The sequence below is a fragment of the Chroicocephalus ridibundus genome, chromosome 2, assembly GCF_963924245.1.
Source record: "Chroicocephalus ridibundus chromosome 2, bChrRid1.1, whole genome shotgun sequence".
Classification (NCBI taxonomy): domain Eukaryota; kingdom Metazoa; phylum Chordata; class Aves; order Charadriiformes; family Laridae; genus Chroicocephalus; species Chroicocephalus ridibundus.
The window spans coordinates 35786084-35804928 of NC_086285.1; the positions used below are offsets into that span (position 1 = coordinate 35786084).

The 18845-nt window shown below is 40.7% G+C and overlaps 1 protein-coding gene across 1 annotated transcript in view; it reads right to left on the reverse strand.

Annotated features, from left to right (window-relative positions):
• Window positions 1-18845, reverse strand: part of IGF2BP3 (insulin like growth factor 2 mRNA binding protein 3) — a 116095-nt gene that overhangs the window by 34986 nt on the left and 62264 nt on the right. Inside the window, exons 4-6 of the mRNA XM_063325008.1 lie at window positions 10650-10701; window positions 10494-10557; window positions 1381-1665 (exon numbers count right to left, since the gene is read on the reverse strand). Of these exons, the coding sequence (XP_063181078.1) occupies window positions 1381-1665; window positions 10494-10557; window positions 10650-10701 (401 nt within the window). The remainder of the gene's footprint in view (window positions 1-1380; window positions 1666-10493; window positions 10558-10649; window positions 10702-18845) is intronic.

Sequence of the window (18845 nt, forward strand, 5' to 3'; positions counted from 1 at the left end):
CTTTTCAATAAACCCCTTTATTTCTCCTGTTCTTTCTGTTATTGAAAATTCTTTTTGTTTCATGATGCAATATTTTCTGAGAAGCCCATGGCAATCCTTGGTGCAACTGGAAGTAGATGACTGGTTTTTTAATTCCCAAAACAACCTGTGATCATTTCTGCTCTGTCCAGCCTTCTTTTAAGAGATAAAAGCTTTCCTTATGCCAGTCTTCCAGGATTTTTATAGTCTGAGAATTAGATATTTTAGATATCACCTGAAACATTGGTTACCCAGAGGCAAACTACAACCAAGTCTTCTCAGGACACCACAAATCTCTTAAATCTGTGTTGTTAAACACAGCAAATAGTCTCCTGGGTTACAACATGCTAATGAGATGTTGAAAGGAGCATCATGATAATCCTGGGTTTGAGGGAGGGAGGGGGAGCCTGTTTGTTTGTGGGGGGGTGTAATTAGAGAGGACTCCCTTATCCTCATTAACTACTCTCAAAACTGAAGCCACCTACCCACACACCCCTCATGTTCAGCTCATTTACAGGTCTTCCCTGCTGTAACTACAGCACTGGGGGCTCGTACCAGTGTACTGCTGAAGACGGCATCTTTCACTCTCTGCTCTTAGGGGTGTCCTGGAAGAATTCTTTGAATAAAATCCCTACCTCCCTCTGCATCTGCGCTGAGCTCTTCCTTGTGGGTAGGGATTTATTAACACGCACTGAAAACAATCTCCTCCAGCATCTCTAGACCCTATTGCCCTAAGCTTCTTAGGTCACTTAGCAGCTTGCTTTTTGCCTCCCATGCATTTCCCTAATCTGTGTTTTGGTTTGGCCTGCAACTTGATGGCAAGCAACATATTCACCATAAATGCATGAGGGTGAGGCATAAGGAGAAGCGTAAGGAGATAGAAAGTTTGGTAAGTTTGGCGATTTTGTTTTTTCCTCCCTCTTGAATTGAAAACATTTATAAATCCTCAGAATGCCCTGAATTAAACTAAAGCTAGAATAAACACTGAAAAGACTTGGATATGTCACCACACTGACTGTATGTTCCACAGATCAATGTATTACAGATCTTTCACTTTTTGTGCCAGAACCTTACTAGGTACATCTGTAAGGAAACTCTCCAGCATCAAGTACCACCTTATTAGCACTACCTAATTTTTATTTTTTTTTTTAAAGGGAGAAACAAGTCACCTAGCATTTGAACATGTGTCAAGGACAGAATCCAGTCCTTAAATAAATCTTGCAAAAGATTTCCTAATGACTGTTATTTTCATTTCCTCTGTGGCCACACAGGTTAGTTGTGAAGTTTTACAAGTTTCCCTTTACATGGGAGACGAGGACGTAATATTAAAGCTTACAATTACAATTTTGTAAAGTAACTTACTTGGACTGTGTCTGCTTTGTAATGTTTCTGATTGTCGCTCCTTCTTTGCCAATAATGGCTCCTACGAACTGTGTGGGAACCAGCATCCGTAGCGGAACGTCTGACTGTGGTTTCTGCCTTGTGGTTGCGCCGGGTGACCCTTGTCTTGGTGGACCCCTCTGTCCAAATCCACGTCTTCCTTGGGGATGTTGTTGCGGAGGTTGCTGGGCTGCCATTTCATCAGGGATGTATGCGACTTTCAAGGAATAGTTTTCAAGCTGAAACCCGTTCAGTTTTTCTATTGCTCTGTTTATTTGCAAAGGGGAGGAGAGAGGAGAAAAAAAAAAAAACCCACAACACAGTCATATACAGGGCCTTATGAAATGACAAGTCATTCAGATATAGACTTCTGCTCTTTCTAAATCACATGACAAAGCTAAAAACTGGTTCCAAGGTGAAAAGTTACATTCAGAATTCTTCAGTCAAGATTTTGATTACACAACTTTTTCTTTTTTCTTTTTTTTTTTTTTTTTTTTTTTCAGTCACCATATTAAGGACTACAAGTTAGTTCTTGCTTGCTCTGGGCTTCTGTGCACTTTAAAGGTTTTGCTGGTGCAACCCTATCAGCAAAACCTCACAGGAGACAGAGCTTATACACTCAAAAGCATTCTTTTGCCTGATTTAATTTAAATCAGTTTCCCAAATAGAATTAAAGCTGCACCAGAGGGAAAACTTTTTAGCTGCTATCACAGCACCTTCATTAGGGTTTTTGCCAGCACAGCTCTTTGGCTGGAGTTTTTGCAATAACTGACACAGCTATGACAGGGGAAAGAAAAAAAATAAAAAAAAAAGGTATGAAAGACAGTTCCTGGTTCATTCTCAGCAGGAAAGAAAGCATTCAAAGCTAGTCAATGGCATTTGAAACACCACTTAGCAGACCACAACAGCACCTTGCAACTTACCAACTAGTCATGTTGTAAGCAGGTTTAAAAGTTAACCAGGAAATTAAAGCCAACACATCTGTTAAACTCTCCATAGATGCAGGTGTTAGAAGGCATTTAAATGGTGTTTCAAGGTCTCTTATGCTTTTTTAGGCAAAACAGAGCCCTCTTAAATATCACAGAGGGGTATTGCCCAACTGCCCAGAAGGCACTCGCACTGTGGTCCGTCACACGATTAACCACCCGGTCCCTCAGCTCTACCTCTGCCCAGCCCCTCTTTCTAACCCAGGTGGGGCCAGGTTTGCAAGTCAACCTGACCTACTGGTCCTCTTCACAGATGGAGCACAACTCTAAAATGACAGATTTCTGGAGGGTAGAAGATCTTCCACTTACAAACAGAGTAGAGTCAATATGATTAATCAATCCAGGAAACAGTAGGAATAACTAATATACGCGCAGCACGCTGGTAAGCTAGTGATATAGAATCAACATGTTTGCCCAAGAAAGACATTTCGAGTTTCACTACAGAAGGCAAATTATTCATATTATCAACAACGTGATATTGGTATCACTGAAACATGCATTGATTTGGAGTAGTTTATAAATGCCAGGCTTAATCTTGGATCAGAGATTACCAATAGATTTTGTTTAGAGACAAAATTTAAAATAAAAACAGTAGTGGGAAAAAGGAGGTTTCCAATTCCCATTAAAGAACCCACCAACATTTTTGTTAAAAAGCTCCAATAACCGTATGCTCTGGAATAAGACCTCTGAAATTCAGGACCTTAACCCAGTGCCTCTGTTCACACACATTTGCAGGTGGTTACTACCAGTTTACCAAACGCTACCCTCAGCAACACTTTTTCTCCTGCCTCTACTGCAGGGACAAAGAACAATGCACACCAATCACCTGAATTTTCAAGGGTAGCCAGTGAAAAGTACTATTCATCTCCTGGGTGTCCTATTTGACAGTCTGGGTCTCAAGCAGCTGTTGAAGCCAAGCAACAGGTTTGCAGGTACGAAGTGGTACATGGCTACTGAGGACAGCATGCCCCTCATCTCCCAGGGCTTGAACCAGCAGCTTCAAATACTCCAGCTGGACAGTAAAGAGCTTATAAGAAAACAACTAATTTGTGCCTTTGGAGCAGTGTTTAATACGGGCTGGTAATAAATAAGGCCCAAGGCAATGCCAATGAACAACACGGAAAGCAAAATATTGAATAAGTGATCACTGCTCATTAAATACTTCTGTTCACCAAATGAGACACGGGTCCTTTGGGAACAGAGTAGGAGTGTAATTGCTCCCACAACAGAAGAATCTCTTACAGTATATGGCAAGAGAAAGTTGGATTAAAATTTTCTGAGGCTATTTCAAAGCTGACTTTTCTAACTTTTACTCCATGGACTTTTGAAGAGCACTTTTTACACAGAAAGCCATGTTTACAAAACAGGGCAGTGAGCAGCCAGACTAGTGAAACTTGTGTTCCTATGGATTTGCCTCTGAAGTTTTAGTTTCTGCAAAGATTTCCAATGCCTGAAAGGCATTTTGCTGGGAGATCCTATCTGGGAAAGGAGTCTGAAGCCTTTCCTTTTTATGCAGCCTGAACATATTAAGTTCTTACTGGTTGCAAATATCTGAGGCCTCTATTTCTGGGTTGAGTTTTACTGAAATCAGCCAAAAAGCTGAATTGCTACCAGGGAGGGAAATGGCACCACCAGACAGTGCAGTTGCACAAGGCCTGTTTCTTTTGGAATCAAATCTCAAGACGTTGGAGAGATGAGCACCAACAATCTCACAAACGTGCTGGTAGGCTCCGAATTGACATCCATCCCAACTCATTCCCTACCACGCATTCATTTGACAAGTTCAGGCATTGCTTCTTTCCCAAATCTCCTCTGGCTTTAAAACATCTTAGACCAGAATCCCAGCACTAATACAAAACCTTACATTAAACGAACACGTGAGACTTCTCACTCTTCCTTAGAAGCTGTAGGGGAGGAAAAGACTAGGCTTTTTGTTTGGAATCAAGCTACATACCTATCATGTTTTCACAATAAACATTATCTATATTCCAGTTGTTACTGTATATACACCCTACTTTTCCTGGAAAGAAGGTTGGAATTCTTCTACTTAAGAACAATTTATAAATTGCTAAATGGTTCTATATGACTATAAGTACTTCAAATTCAAAGCAAGCTGAGAAAAGTTCGTTTGCCATTGTGGAAAATCAATTATGTCAGCAGTGAACAATCCCTAGCCACCAAAACCATGTGATGACATGGAAAAATAACACACTAAAAAATATTGGACGGGTTGTTTTTGAGCAAGTATTTGAAGGTAAACCTGCTTTAAAATTCATTTCTCTAGTTAGATACTACAGTATCTGTAGCACTGTATACTAGATTCTCTAGGATACCAGAGACACTACAGTAGTATCACTTGTTTAAATTAGTCTAGGTACTTATAGAGAAAAATTTAAAATAACTAATTCACCCTCTGAGTCAGAGAGTTCGCCATATTTTATAGGCTGACTTGTTTTATAATTTGACTGGTTCAAGTCGTGAGAAGTCAGAAGAAGAGTCAGTAATTAAACATTGATCTCCCAAGCCTTTTGTGGAACTGACGCTTCCTGGGTAGGTAGTCCCATGTTCTGCACTGATTTGGGCACACACAAGGGAACACCAAGGTAACTAATTTTCAGTGATGCAGCAAATACACAGTTCTCATACGTTTCTTACAGAAGACACGAGCCCACAGCTTTTGAAAGGTCACTTTGGCCATTAATCCTGGCATTCACTTTCCAACATTTGACAGTTTTCACTAGGTTCTTAAAGTACTGTCATACACCTTTATGTAACTATTCTGAACTCGTTTTTATCAATTTTTTGGCACAAAACATAGGGCTGCAATCAGGCAAGGTGATGGCTCAGCAGTCCTTCAGCACCAAAATTTTAGAGGCACCTAGGCACCGCTTAAGGGGGGTGGGGTGGAGGAAAAAGAAACCAAGAGAGGTTTCTTTTTGAAGGAGAGGTGAGCAATTAAGAACTGTCTTCTAGAGGATACAAATTCCTGTAAAACAGCATCTGGGACAGCACTTGCTATCAGGAGAGCCATCCCGGCTCCCTGGGAAAGCCTGAACCTCAGAGGAAAGCAAGTGACTAGCTCTTCACAGCACTAGTGCCACCTGTTTCAGTCAAGACTACCATCATTGTTGCAATCCACCAAATGCATGTTAAATCCAGCTCCTTTTTGTAAAGCATACACTTGCATTGACTGACCACCTCAGAAACTCAAGTCCAAACCACAGCAACACCACGTCTGCCTTTCCGCAAAGATTTCTGCCTTCCCAAACATGGTTGGGGTCTCCTTCCACAACCACAAGTTAAGAAAGGCTGTACTGGTTACCTCTGTCAGAGGGCACTACTGATACCTACTGAAACAACCCACAAACCATCTTTTACACAAGGGATAAAAGCCTTAGAGTCTCTTAATGAGGACAAAGACAGAAAAATTCAGCGAAATTCCTCATTAAGAGGTGCCCTCCTCCCCCAAATCTTCTTTAAAAATTAATATTTAGTGGAAATGGAAAATGTTTCCATTTCATATACCAGCAATAGCTGGTACACAGGAATCTCATAGTGTTGTTCAGAATTTTTTTATAAAACAAATTAAGAGACTGCAGCAACTACTGCCTATGCTCTGCTAAGATGTATAGCAGGCTGGCTTATGTTCACGTGACACCTGCTCAGAAGTAAGAGGATCCCTACATAAAAATTAAATCTTTAAACAAATGTTTTTTTAAACAAATGTTTTGTAAATTAGTCACCTGAGTTTTTCCCCATCAAAATGACATCTCACCGCTGTCCTCTCGTGAGCTCCTTGTGAGAGGATGTTTGCCCAGCCTTCTCCCTTCTGGTGCTAGTGGAAGTTAAACATCCTAGATAAATGAATACAGTAAAAGCACCGAGTCTTGTGCTGGAAATCATTCACCCATTGATAGCGCGATGACACCAAGCACTAGATAGAGAATATATTTCACTCCCACATGCAGCTTGTACGTACACCACCTTTCTTTTTTCCTCCCTGAACAGATACATTTGCATAATGAGAAGACAGATATACATGGTAATTTGTCTTTGGCATAATGATTTTTTTTGCGTTAGATAAAAATATAGTTTTCATTAGTATTTCTGAAAATAAAAATAAAGCAAAAAAATAAATCTAAGCTTATAATCATACACCACTGAATTTTCAGTATTATCGTTCCTATGGCAACATTAGCCATGACCTATGATGGCATGTAAAAGTATTAGTTATGTGAACTCCTATTCATTCATCAAGGATACATGTTGTGTGAACACACATAGCTTTGTGCTTCATTGAAAGGGTAAAAACAATGTTCCTTTTTGCAAGTATTCTAATTAAAATGTGACCACTACTGTCTTAACACTCAAAGTAATATATATACCTACAAAGATGCAGATCCTGAGCTCCTCATATTGCAGCCAGCATTTAAAATACACCATCAATTACGAGACACAGCCAGCACACAGCTCATTCCTCAGCTAAAAAAATAAGATAAAAAATAAACACCTAGCCCCATACTAAAACAATACACACCCATTCCATATATGCAAGGCCAACTCTGCACAAAATATCCCTTCCATAATCCTGGGCAGAGCTAAGTCCTGTAGCATGCACTAGACACCTACACACTGGAACATTTTGAGGAGAGAAAGAGGAGGTGGTGTAACTTTTGAAGATAGGGGCCATAATTTAGGTGGCAGCACATCACGAGGACAGGGTCAGCATGTCCTGCTGGTTGCAGTCAGGGATCCATACTGGGAGAAGAGTCAAGCGGGTCCCAAGCTGCCTCAGTACCTACGTGCAGCTGGTTGCGTCGTCCAAACTGAACCACAGGCTCCAGGCTCTGCCACTTGTCCTCTCTTCCAAATATTCCATATCCCACCATGACATTCAGTAGTTGCACGTGCCACAGTGGTGTGCACGTGCTTTGTAAGGCCCTCTCCAGTTTCTGGGAAGGACAGTGGCAGGGGCAGTGTCCAAATCAGAACAACTCCCCCCTCCTCCCAAGCGTGTTGCAGGGGAGGAGGGGAGGGCCGGGGTCACAGAGATGCCCTGGCAGTCCCAGCCTTCTCCTCGCTACCCACAGTACCAGAGAGCAAAAGGTGGTTTGCCCAGGCCAGTGCATGGCTCGGTGCTTGCTGTACACCTCTCCACAAACCTACAGAGCTTCCCACAAGTACCTGACGTGCCATGCTGGCTCCCCTGCTCTGGTGACATAAAGATGAGGAGCAGCATCCTGCTTTTTCTGCCAAGGCAGCCTTGTGCCTGTCCAGCTAGGAAAAAGAGACATCACCACGACAGGTCAATAGACCTTGGTTCCAACTACAAGTCAATAACTGTGCACATCTCAGATTTTGGGTGCTGTGTGCTCTGTCCAAGACTTGTTTCTCAGAAGGACTGCAGCATTCTTCACTGATTTCAGTTTCCAATTTTGGATGCGGCCCAGTATTGAGTATGCTGCAACTGCAGTACCAGCCTAGAGAAAAAAACCTCTGCCGCAACAATTAGACTTGCAAGACAGAAGGCGGCTCAGTTTCCCAGTTGGGTGGAACCAAAGGTTTTGTTCAAAAGTAACATCCTCCAAGCAGTGCATACCACGGTCATTTAGAACTGCTTATCAAAAATATCTCCAGATTGCGTTACAGTACCCTCACCACACAGCATTGCCGGTACACACTCCAGCAGGCACACTGATGCCATACAGTCTATCCAGCAGGGAAATGGCCAACTTTGCATGTTTTGTCAGCCAGCACTACTACCTGTGCATTGCAAAAAGTGCAGAAAAGACACAATTAGAACTGGGGACCCAGCGTATGCAGCAGCATAGAAAGCTTCACATCACAGTGCTTGCTCCAAAAGTCATGGCTAAGAGCATCATTTACCCTAAACAGCTAAGTTTCAAAATACGAAGCTTGTTATCAGCTGCTGATTCTCAAGAACTTTAAGAAGCTTTCAAGAAAGTCAGTTCTTGTTACCTGCTGTACTGCATCAGCTGACCAACACCGCCTTTTATCAGCTATCAGCACTCGTACACCACTCCCCCTCCACAGCCATTGCTGTCCACCACAGCCAGTTCCAAGAAGCAAAGCTAGGTCATGTCTGGGAAAACCATTCAACTGAAACACCACCACAGGCACCGTACAAAAGCCACACATGCACAGGTTCTGTAGTGATTCTTCATTGCAATTCCTCACAGGTTTTTTCCCTAGAAAAAAACCTCTATCCAGCCACTTCTTCTCTTAGGGGTTTCCTAAGTGATTGCAAGGTTGCATCCTGAACCCAGACAATCTGAGCTAATGTTTTCTGTATGGAAAATGGACTCATCTCTCTAGAAAACCCTGTGTCCATAGTGAAGCCATTCACAAAAGCAAATCAAGGTTCCTCCATTTGCTCTACCTGTTTCAAGGCAACCAAGCTCTATATTCAACCTGCATCATTTCAGGTCCTCCTCCAACATCCATAGAGAACGCTAATTCACCTGCTTCAAACTCAAAATGTTTTCAGTTATTGTCATCTGATTTCTCATGCAAAACAATATTTTTATCTTGGATGCTTCTTCACTGACTTACTTGGCTTATCTCACTATTTCCTCAGAATTGACCTGAAAATTTAACAAGTACAATTTGAGGAGAGAAATACAGGGGGAAGAAACTGTAGGCTGTTGTTTTCAACTTTAGAAGGGAGTGCACAAGTCCAGGAACCCACATCACAGACAGCTCAAAAATATGCATCATGCTTCTTTCCATGGTATTTTAGGTACTTCCTTCCTACATTTTCAAAGAAGGAACTGGCACATGTAGCATTCATTTTTAACATTGCACCATAGGTTTCTTCAGAACTAGAAATTCACCATTTTTCTTAATTACTGTGCAACAGAATTAAAAGCAACATAAGAACCTGAAGAACAACTTGTTGAATGATTCAGGTTTTCAGAAAAGTTAATATGAATTCAAGTGAATTCAAGAAAAACATTGTTTCCTTCAGCCCCTTTGTACAGAGAAGACACCACTGACACAAGTTTCCCATCACATTTGTTTAGAATACACTAACAAGTAACCTAACACTTTAAAAGATTAAATACATGTGTTGCATTCAAGTTACACAGAAGTCATAATTACTTAATTATATGTACAAATATTATTTCATTTGTAATTTTGAATTAATGCATACCATAAGCATACTCTACATCTTAGCTGCTTATTTTAGTTAGCCACAAGGTGGCAGAAATTTCAAAGTTAAAATAAAAAGATCATTGTAGACTATTCCATGGGTTTGGTTTTGTCTAACCTGCAACGGCTAGAAAGAGGGGAAAAATATGTTTATGTCACCAGATAAAAAAATTAAGGAAAACACAAGTCCTTTTTCTACCTGTGGTGGAAAAACAAAATTAAACCTACAGTGTAATATAGTTGCTTAAAGGAAAATTTAAAGGAAAAGGATATACAACCATTGATTAAGAAAGTAAAGCATTATATTTTTAATTTTTAATATCCAGATTAAGAGTTATCAATTCCTGAAGGTATAAGCAAGCATAAAATATGTGGCCTAAAATTCAAAAAGCCCAAATAAACTTTTTTAGGTTTTCAGATTACAACCTTTTGTGTGTTCGGAAGCCGCATTAAATTTTCTAATTAAAAGAAAATAATTTAAGGGAAAGTCATAGCAAAATAACAGAAACAAATAGGAGATGAATGTAGCCGCTAACCAGAAGACACAGAACAACCAACACCGTAAGAGGGCACGACAAAGCTTTTTTAATACGTGGCCAAAAAAAATTATCAAGCAATAACTCCCGTCCTCTGACATTGGCAAATCACTAACTTTCTGTTCTCCCCAGTCAAATATTTTCACCCAAATTTTCAACTTTCAAAATTCCTAATTTATTTTTAATCAAAGTGCAGAAAAGTTGATGAAAAAAATAGCAAGTCAAGGCAAAGCACACAAGATTTGGCAAGGGGAAGACCAAGAGACATTCTTAAAAGTTCATTCTTCATGATCATTTCATCGATTAAATTTATCGGAAGCCAAGTTACATATAAAAATTACAACAATGTGAATTCCAAAATTCAAGTTAGACAACAGTAACAAGTAAATAAAATACTTACTGTCTAGCCTGGTCCTTATTGCCGTATGTTACATTTACAACTGCAGTCTCCGTGTCAGTGTTCACTGGAGAGGAAAATGCAATGAAAAGAGGTTAAGTTCAGTGTGCACTCACTTCCCACTACAAATTTAAAAGCAATGTGAGAGCAGAGCCATACCTTGCTCACAGTTCTCCACTGTTCCATACTGAGCTAACAAACTATCCAGCACCTATCGAGAGGTAAAAGAAATGTCAGATTTCAATCTCAATACAGATTAACAAAACAAAAAAGCTTGTAAAAAAAAAATCACTAAAATTTGTAATATTTTTATCAGAACATAGAGCATTCGAGACATCCACTCCAATAAGGAAGAATGTTAGCTATTTTGGGAAGAACAAGCACACGTTGCTTGTTTTCTTTCTCACATCAGAAAATCTGTGTTTTAAACCTCATGAATGTGAAAATACAGAACATAACTCCAAGAAGTCACATTGCACTGCAAGTCACAAACTTTGAAAATAAACCTCCAAGTCACCGGTTCTCAGAGTGGGCTAAAGCAGAGGCAGAGACAATTAGAGAAGAGCAAATCTGGAATAAAATCTTTCCATGTATTCTAAGAACATATATGCAACTTTGCCACTGTTTAGTTGGTGTTTTTTCCCCTCCCAATATACTTAGGGTCATACATAAAAATGCTATTCTCTTACTTAGTGAGGGTTTGTCTACATAGAGAAGTTAAGCAGAACAACCAGCACATCAAGAGTTGTTCCACAGTTACTTTGACAGTTTTCCCAGAGACCAGTTCCAGAGGAACCACTCACAACAGCATCCTCACAACTATTTGAAAGTCACAATTAGTTTGTCATTTGATAGAAAGCTAGGGAGGAACAGGCAAAAACACATGACAAGGGGTAAAATAAATACAAATAAAGTAGTTTTATTTGGCATAATTTGTTTTATTCTGGTCAAACGGAAGATGAAAAAGGGGTAAGAAACAATGAGACTTTTAGGAAAATCAAGTCAGAATATTCCAGTAAAAACATTAAAATACCCACAGTTGTATTGATTCTAAAAATTAGATGGTATATAGTTTATTTTCTTCCTGGTGAGGAATAACGTTCCAGAAAACGGTGACTGTGGCAGTAACTAGCACAGAAAACAAGTACATCATTATATGTTCTCTCCAAAAGCTCCTACTTCCAGCGTGTTTCTGATTAGCCGTCAAAAACCTCTCAACACACTAGCCTTGCATCTGTTCCAAGAAGCCTAAGAACCAAAAGGCTCCTTTGCTGTTAATGCTGAGGAATAGCCCAGGACGGTGTGCTCAGCATCCCACTCCTTGTCACCAGGAGTTCCCCACTTATGCTGCTCCTTAATCCTCTTCTGAGCCGTCTCAGTCAGAGACGGTGTCCATCTGGGCTTTAATCCAAGTGATTTGAGTTCTCCTGTTCTTAAAAGGGTTGCTTTACCAAACAGATTTATGAGAAGTTTCCTCAAAGGATTGGAGCGCTCTTTAAACCAAACAAGAAACAATCCTCTTGGGTCAAAGACACTTGCTCTCCACAGCACTGTCCTCAGTAGACGCATTTTCATCACCGACAGCCTCATGCAGCAAGGTTTTAAGTGTGACCAACACCGCAGGGGTAGCCTTTTCACCAGACTGAATTTAAAATGCACTAGTAAAAAAGTTTCAGCAGCGGTTGGGGTACGCACGTGTGTGTGAGGAGCAGCCTTCATGGGTGAGAACGCTTTTAACTGAACCCGCTGATCCAGTTGGGAGAAGTCATTGCAACTGTATTCAAAGCCAGATCCTCTATTGTAACTCACTTTCAAAACACAGAACTCAACTCCTGCATGCGTTTCTTGCTTCATATGTATTTACTGCAATAGCCAGTTTCTATTCACATCCTTCATTTGTTCATATTTCTCTTCTCCCTGTCTTTTCCCTCTCCCCAAATTTTTTTTCCTCTCTCTAGCCCAAAGCCTCTAGTTCTGCTGCAAAACAAACATGTTTTGTTTAAGCTGCTCTTCCGTAACATTCTTCGTGTACAGCCTTGTTGGGCAATCAGAACAAAATTCAAAGCCAAGCTGGTGGTGCAGCAGCAATTCTGATGAACAGCTGAAAAGAAAAGTTTATTTGTACAAATATTTAATCTAAGCTAGAAAAAAAAAGTATTTCCTTTTCTTGAGCTCTCCTTCTAGCAGTTGTCTAAATTGGGTCTCCTGCTCTTGTTATAGCACAGATGTCTCTCTCACAAAAAGCTGCAGTCTTATACTGTGGACTTTCATTCATCAGGCTCTAAAAGCCAATTCTGACTTCATTATAAACAGCATTACCCTACACCAAGCCCCGCAAATCAAGGGCTGCTATACAAGGAAAAAAGAAACAAGGAAACATTACTCTTCAGTAGAGCCGAGAGCTCGAAGCACACATTAAAATATCCCAGTTCTCATGCAGATTTCACAGGTTTAGAAGTAGCACCTTTGAACAAACCAGAGCAGTTGTTTTCTGCACTTTCAGAACAGGCTATTTCATACACCTCTTCTTACGGTGCTGTAGGATTTCTACCCTATGCCATAAACAAATTAGTCTCCAGACATCTGGTCCATAAGCACCGTTATCCGTCTTGTTTCTGTCTCACACACATGCTTATCGATAGGAACTCCACAGCGGTGCTGTAGAACCCGAGGTTCTTTTCTCCACTCGTGTAGAGCAAGTGGTCGTGTCACCTTGCCTCCGTGACACCTGGCATGTTGATTGGGAGCTCAAATTAGACAACACAACTGAAATCACAGATAGCAGAGGCAGAAAAAGAGACAGGAGGATTAGGGTCATTCAGTAAAAGACCACGTGGAAATTTTTGTCTGCCAAGACTTGAGTGTTCCGGGTGATTTAACAGAAAAAGAAAGGGGGGGGAGGGGGGGGAACAAACAAACCAACCCACACAAAGAGTAAGGCAACAATATGAGGAAAGAGAAGTTGTTGAAAGTGGCTTTTTGATTTAAAAGACGAGAGGTGGGGTGAAAGAGAACAAAAGAGCCAGGTAAGAAAAGAAGAAGGCAGAGGTGCAGAGCAATGCTGATGTCACTCCAGATATCAAGCCTGGCTGAACCACTAATGCCGCCTGCACACTTCGAGTACTCTGCTGGTATATTTAAGTCTGCAAAAAACTGCAATTTTTTATTAATTACATTAATGTAGCACAACTAGCCTGAAGCAACCCCCACCAGGTCCCTGGCGTGCTAAAATTTGCAGAGCAGTGTGAGCAGAGCTGTCATTTTGTGACTTTGATGTGTGAAACAGGACCTCAGCAGAGCCACCATTGGCAGCTGGTGGGGCTGCAAGAACAACAACTGACAATGGCAAAAAGGGTCTTCAAAGTTCCTTCCTTCAGTTTGGCTTAATCTTTTTGCTGCTAAAACACACACCTCCAACACGAGGCCTGGCTAGCGTGGCTTTACAAGGAAAATTAAATATGAAGAAGCCCTTAAGTAGATCCCTGAGGAAGCAGTCATTTTTGAAAGATATAATTGGATAACGTTGCATCCCCTGTATGGAGGCTGTGGTGATGGGTGAGCTTGTCACCAGGTCTCCCAGCACCTCCCAGCCCAGGCAGCCTGTCCGGAACACTGCCACCAGCCAGATCCCAAGCACAGCGACTTCACCCATTTTTACCAAAAAGGTCAGAGCACATTGGTCCCTCGTAAAGGGAGAGCAGCATGGAGTACCCAAACCAGCACGCGGTCTGCCGGGACAAAGCTGTTCCTCCTCCAAAGCCTTATGAAGGCATTTGAATAGGCAACACCAGTTTGCAATGGCTCAACACATTGCAACATGTGGTGATGGTGTTTTTCATCTTGTAGGCCCTCCAATACCCAGTTTACTGTCTCATGAAACCATGACCATAGCCTGGAAGAATCAGAAAAATAAGTCTGGAAGCTGCTGAAGTCATTGTTTGCACACACCAGAAAGGCAGCGCTTGAAAACAATAACTCTGGCTTATTTACCACATCCCATACAAACCCTGGAGTGAATTCTTCTCCTGGGAACTTACAGTTATATCCAAATGTTCAAAACTATTAATAAGTTTACCCTATAATACAATTCTGTTTAGGTGGCATTACCAGGGTTTTAAGAATCTAAAGCTGAACCACAGAGAACAAAGCCAAAATTGTCAAAAGGAACTACTAATTGAGTGACCAATTTTGACACCGAGGGCTTGATTTTCCACAGCACTCAGCACGTCTGCGTGTTCAAAGCGCAGCTTCAAAGCCACTTTCGGTAGCAAGGAGAACACGACACTTCTGCAAGAGAAACCTGAGGCTCATCACATGAGACAAAGCGAAGACAAGACAATGCACGCTGTTAGCAGCTAATGGCAACTTCTGCTTAAATAGTTTGCCCAGCATCAGAGACAAGAACCTGCAGGATTCAATTTGCCATGGCATCGTTCGATTCCCCTAATCAAAGGGGTTTGTCTTCCTGCTCGCTGCCGAGGAGAGCATGTGGTGGGACAACCCTTACAGACAAGTCATCTTCACTGCACACACTGGACTTGTTAGTTGACAGCAGAGCCACCCCCCGGCCCAAGCCAATGTCCCTCCCTACAGTGCTAAGAGCAAATGCTAGGAAACCTATTTACCTTGCTCTCATTATGGAACATTTGAAATGCTTGATTTAAAATAAAAAATAAAAAAAATGAGGTAAGAGATCATGTGGACTACTTCAACTTCAGCGTTTCGAATTAAGCAAAAGATGTAAGCAGAAAATAGTTCTCAGGTAGAACATCATATGCAACCATGACTACAACCATTGTAACCAACTCTACATACCACATGTGTTTATAAGTAATTCCAGATAATCCTACTGGATCATTTAAATCTTTATATATACACACAACCCTATGTATATAAAATCAAAAGGTAATGGAAAGACAGAGGACCAAACGCTTTAAAACCACACTAGTATTTAAGAACAACATTTAAAAGAACATGTCTTAAATCTGCTAAGTCAAAAATCACATAAAGTATAACTAGCATAATTTACAGATAGAAAAAGGTTAGCGTCTAAAGAAAAAATTTAGAGGAATCCAACAATGGTAAACCATTACAGATGAAGATCAGCATCAGAACTCCCCTTCCCTCCTTTTTTAAAATAAAAATTCATACAATGGAAAAATTCAAGGAGAGAGTATTCTAATGAAGCGCTGAAAATAGAAGTGGCAAAAGAAGTTTTGGGGCTACAAATGTACTGAATGCACAAGCAAAGAGTTCTTGTGTGTTTTCATATTCCCACATTACACCCTAAGCTGGAAATAGTCATCTTAAATGTGTGATGGGGAGGAAAGATTAGTGTGCATTACACTAAGGATGTATGGGATGCAAAAAAAAAATAAATAGTATCAAGGCTGACAAATGGCATTAAATGATCTCCAACAAGAAATGTTTAGAGAAAGGCAAAAAAAAAAAACCCTTATTAGATGCATGGGTGGCCTCCTTCACAAAGAGATTAAAGAGAGCGGGATAATTCAGTTTGGAAAGGAACGAGAGGGAATATGATACAGGTATTATGAAATAACGAATCATGTAGAGATGGCCAAATTGGCAGCTTCTATTCACCCTTCATCTAAATTAAATGAAAACAAGTTTGAAAACACAGAGAAATAAGTATTTATGCAACATTATCTGAATGCAATTAAGCACCACACAATATCTGCCACAATACTCTATTAATCTCCCCTCTCCTCACATTAGAGGTGTGACTTCAAGAGCAGTTTCAGATAGCATCGGAAATTACAAACCGGGTTAGCACTAATGCAAACACTCCTGATTCAGTACCCGTCCTAATTTCCAGAAAATTAAAAAGCACCATCATGCAGATCAGTCCTTAAAGGCAGCAACTGCCGTTTTACGCAGCTAATCCCCATTTCCCAGGATCTCCTTGTGGGCACTGCTGGGGCCCCCTTCTCCTCCTCCTCCTTCCCAGGCAGACGGGCTACCAGGACATTTCTGTGGCTCAGCGTGAGGGACGGATCACATGCCGGGCTGGCAGATGGGTGTTGTGAAACGTAGTGGGAAGCAGCAGCAACACTAGCTCGTGTTCATCTGCCTCCTCTCGCATCGAGGCGGCCAGTTTAAGTGGAAACACTCTCCACTACTTCTACGATCTCATTTGTAGTTTGCCAAAGGGAAGAAGATGAGGAAAAAAAGCTATAAGAGCATTACTATCCAATGAGCATCCCTTGCCCAACTTTGATTAAATGAGAGACTACACAAAAGCAAGGGAGCCAGCAAATTTTAAAAGAATGTTTGGGAAATACACTGGGATAAAGGATGAATTTTCTGCTTTACTCACAGCACTATATTGAAATACAATTGGTGTTTTATTCAAGACCTTCCCATGGAAGCATCCAGCATTGGTCTCTGTCAGGAAAACTGCTGCTCAGCCCCACAGCGCAAGTTGCAATGTCCTGCTCAGTGACATGAAAACCAGAAAGGAAACGGTTACATTTTTCCTTTCCCCCTCAACCTTTCAGTCCTCCCAATTTTGTTAACTCCCTGTCATTACAGAAAATGTGTTCTTTTTAATTGGAAGATTTATCAGGGAGAATTGTATTTCTCCTATACACTTTACTCTCTTTTTCTGTGTGTGTGTGGACATATGTGTGTGAAAAAGGCACTTCTGAAAGCTATTTTCTGTAGCTATTAAAAAGTCTTGATGACACTTCATTACTGCTTTACATGGCTGGTGCTAATCTGATATTTTTAGTTTCAGCATAATACTAGTTTGTTCTTTAAAAAAAAAAAGCCTTCTGTAAAGTTGGAAACCTGCAACTATGACAGAAATCTGTCAGACAAAAATCCATTTTTGAATCATCTTTTGGAACCGATCAACAATTACAAGTTCCAAGAAATCTCTTGACAAGAGCACAAGGATAATTTCATGAAGAGGCCACGCTTATGAAAAATACTCTTTCTGGTACAGGTATATGCTGGCGCATTGTAGAAACAGAGCCAAGTCAGTACTTGATACCAGGGAAATTTTTCCTGGGAAGATTGTCCCATATTTTAACATTAAGTATTTCCCTCTAGGATCTTGCTTATAACTATCTAAAAACAGTAGAGGGAATCATAGAGGAAAATCCTGTAAAATGGACTGAGTTCACAGATTAGCGTAGATAAAAATAAAGTATATTAGAACTCGGAGATCACATCTGAGACATTCCCTCTATTGTGCACGAGACTCAAGATGACAAGCTTTCAGGAAAAAGATAAGACCTTAACAACCACTTCATGAATATCTTAGATCTCTTTATAACCAGGAAAAACTATAAAAAGATTGAAGCATTTCACTCAAGTTATATTTACAGGGTTCCCCGTTCCTTTTGTTAAACTGGTCATCCATAAGGTACGTCCTACTAAGGGAGAACACTGCTCCGGACCAGACATTTAAGAGATTTGGCCTCTAAGACTGCTGAAAGAAGGGCACTTTTATCTGCCTTTACAGGGGCTTACAGACACAGACTGTGTTGCTGGATATTCTCAGACAAAGCCTTCCCTCGAGCTGTCAGTGCATGTCACCTACCTCACCTCCCTAGCTATTTTGCTGGCATGGCAAGACTCCTGTACCTGAAGGCAGGGTGTCAGTAGCAGCCTTGTAACATGTGGGGCAGCTCAGTTACTTGAGTTGTTGTAACAGCTACATCTGAAATTGCTGAAGTCACTCCAACAGCTGGACAAGTTTTTCTTAACCTACCTCTCCTGTTTTGTATGGCTACTTACAGGGAGAGGGGAGGAAAGGGGACAACCTTACCTAGTCCCTGCTGTGGGGCTTGGACACTGAAAGAAGTAGAGGAGGTTGGAGTGGGACTCAAGAATTCAGGGCTGCGGTCAGACAAAAATAAAGGTTATATATACCTTACAGCAAGGAGAGACCTTGGTAGAGCAAGAAAACCATCTTCAAGTATTTGAATTACTTTGAGCTGCAGAATCAGGTTAAAATAAAATCTACAGTAAAGGTCTCTACAGTGCTAATGCAGAGATGAGAGCTTTGAAAACAACAACAATTTAGTGCTGTCAAAGCCTTCAAGCTGCAGAATCATGAACTCTGGAGCAAAGGGGAATCACCAGGGTTTTGAGTGTAGAAAATTTCTGTGGTAAAACACATTATCTAGCAGCTACCTAATCATTCATAGTCATAAAAATAAAAGTATACATATTTAAAACACTGAAAACCAAGTTCTTAAAAAAACACCTAAAGTTTAAAGAGATATTATCATGAAATTCTGTTAAACACGCATTTATCAAGATCTATGATACTTTTGAGTCTAGCTTAAAGTATCAGCATTATGGCCAACCCATGCACTAATCTGA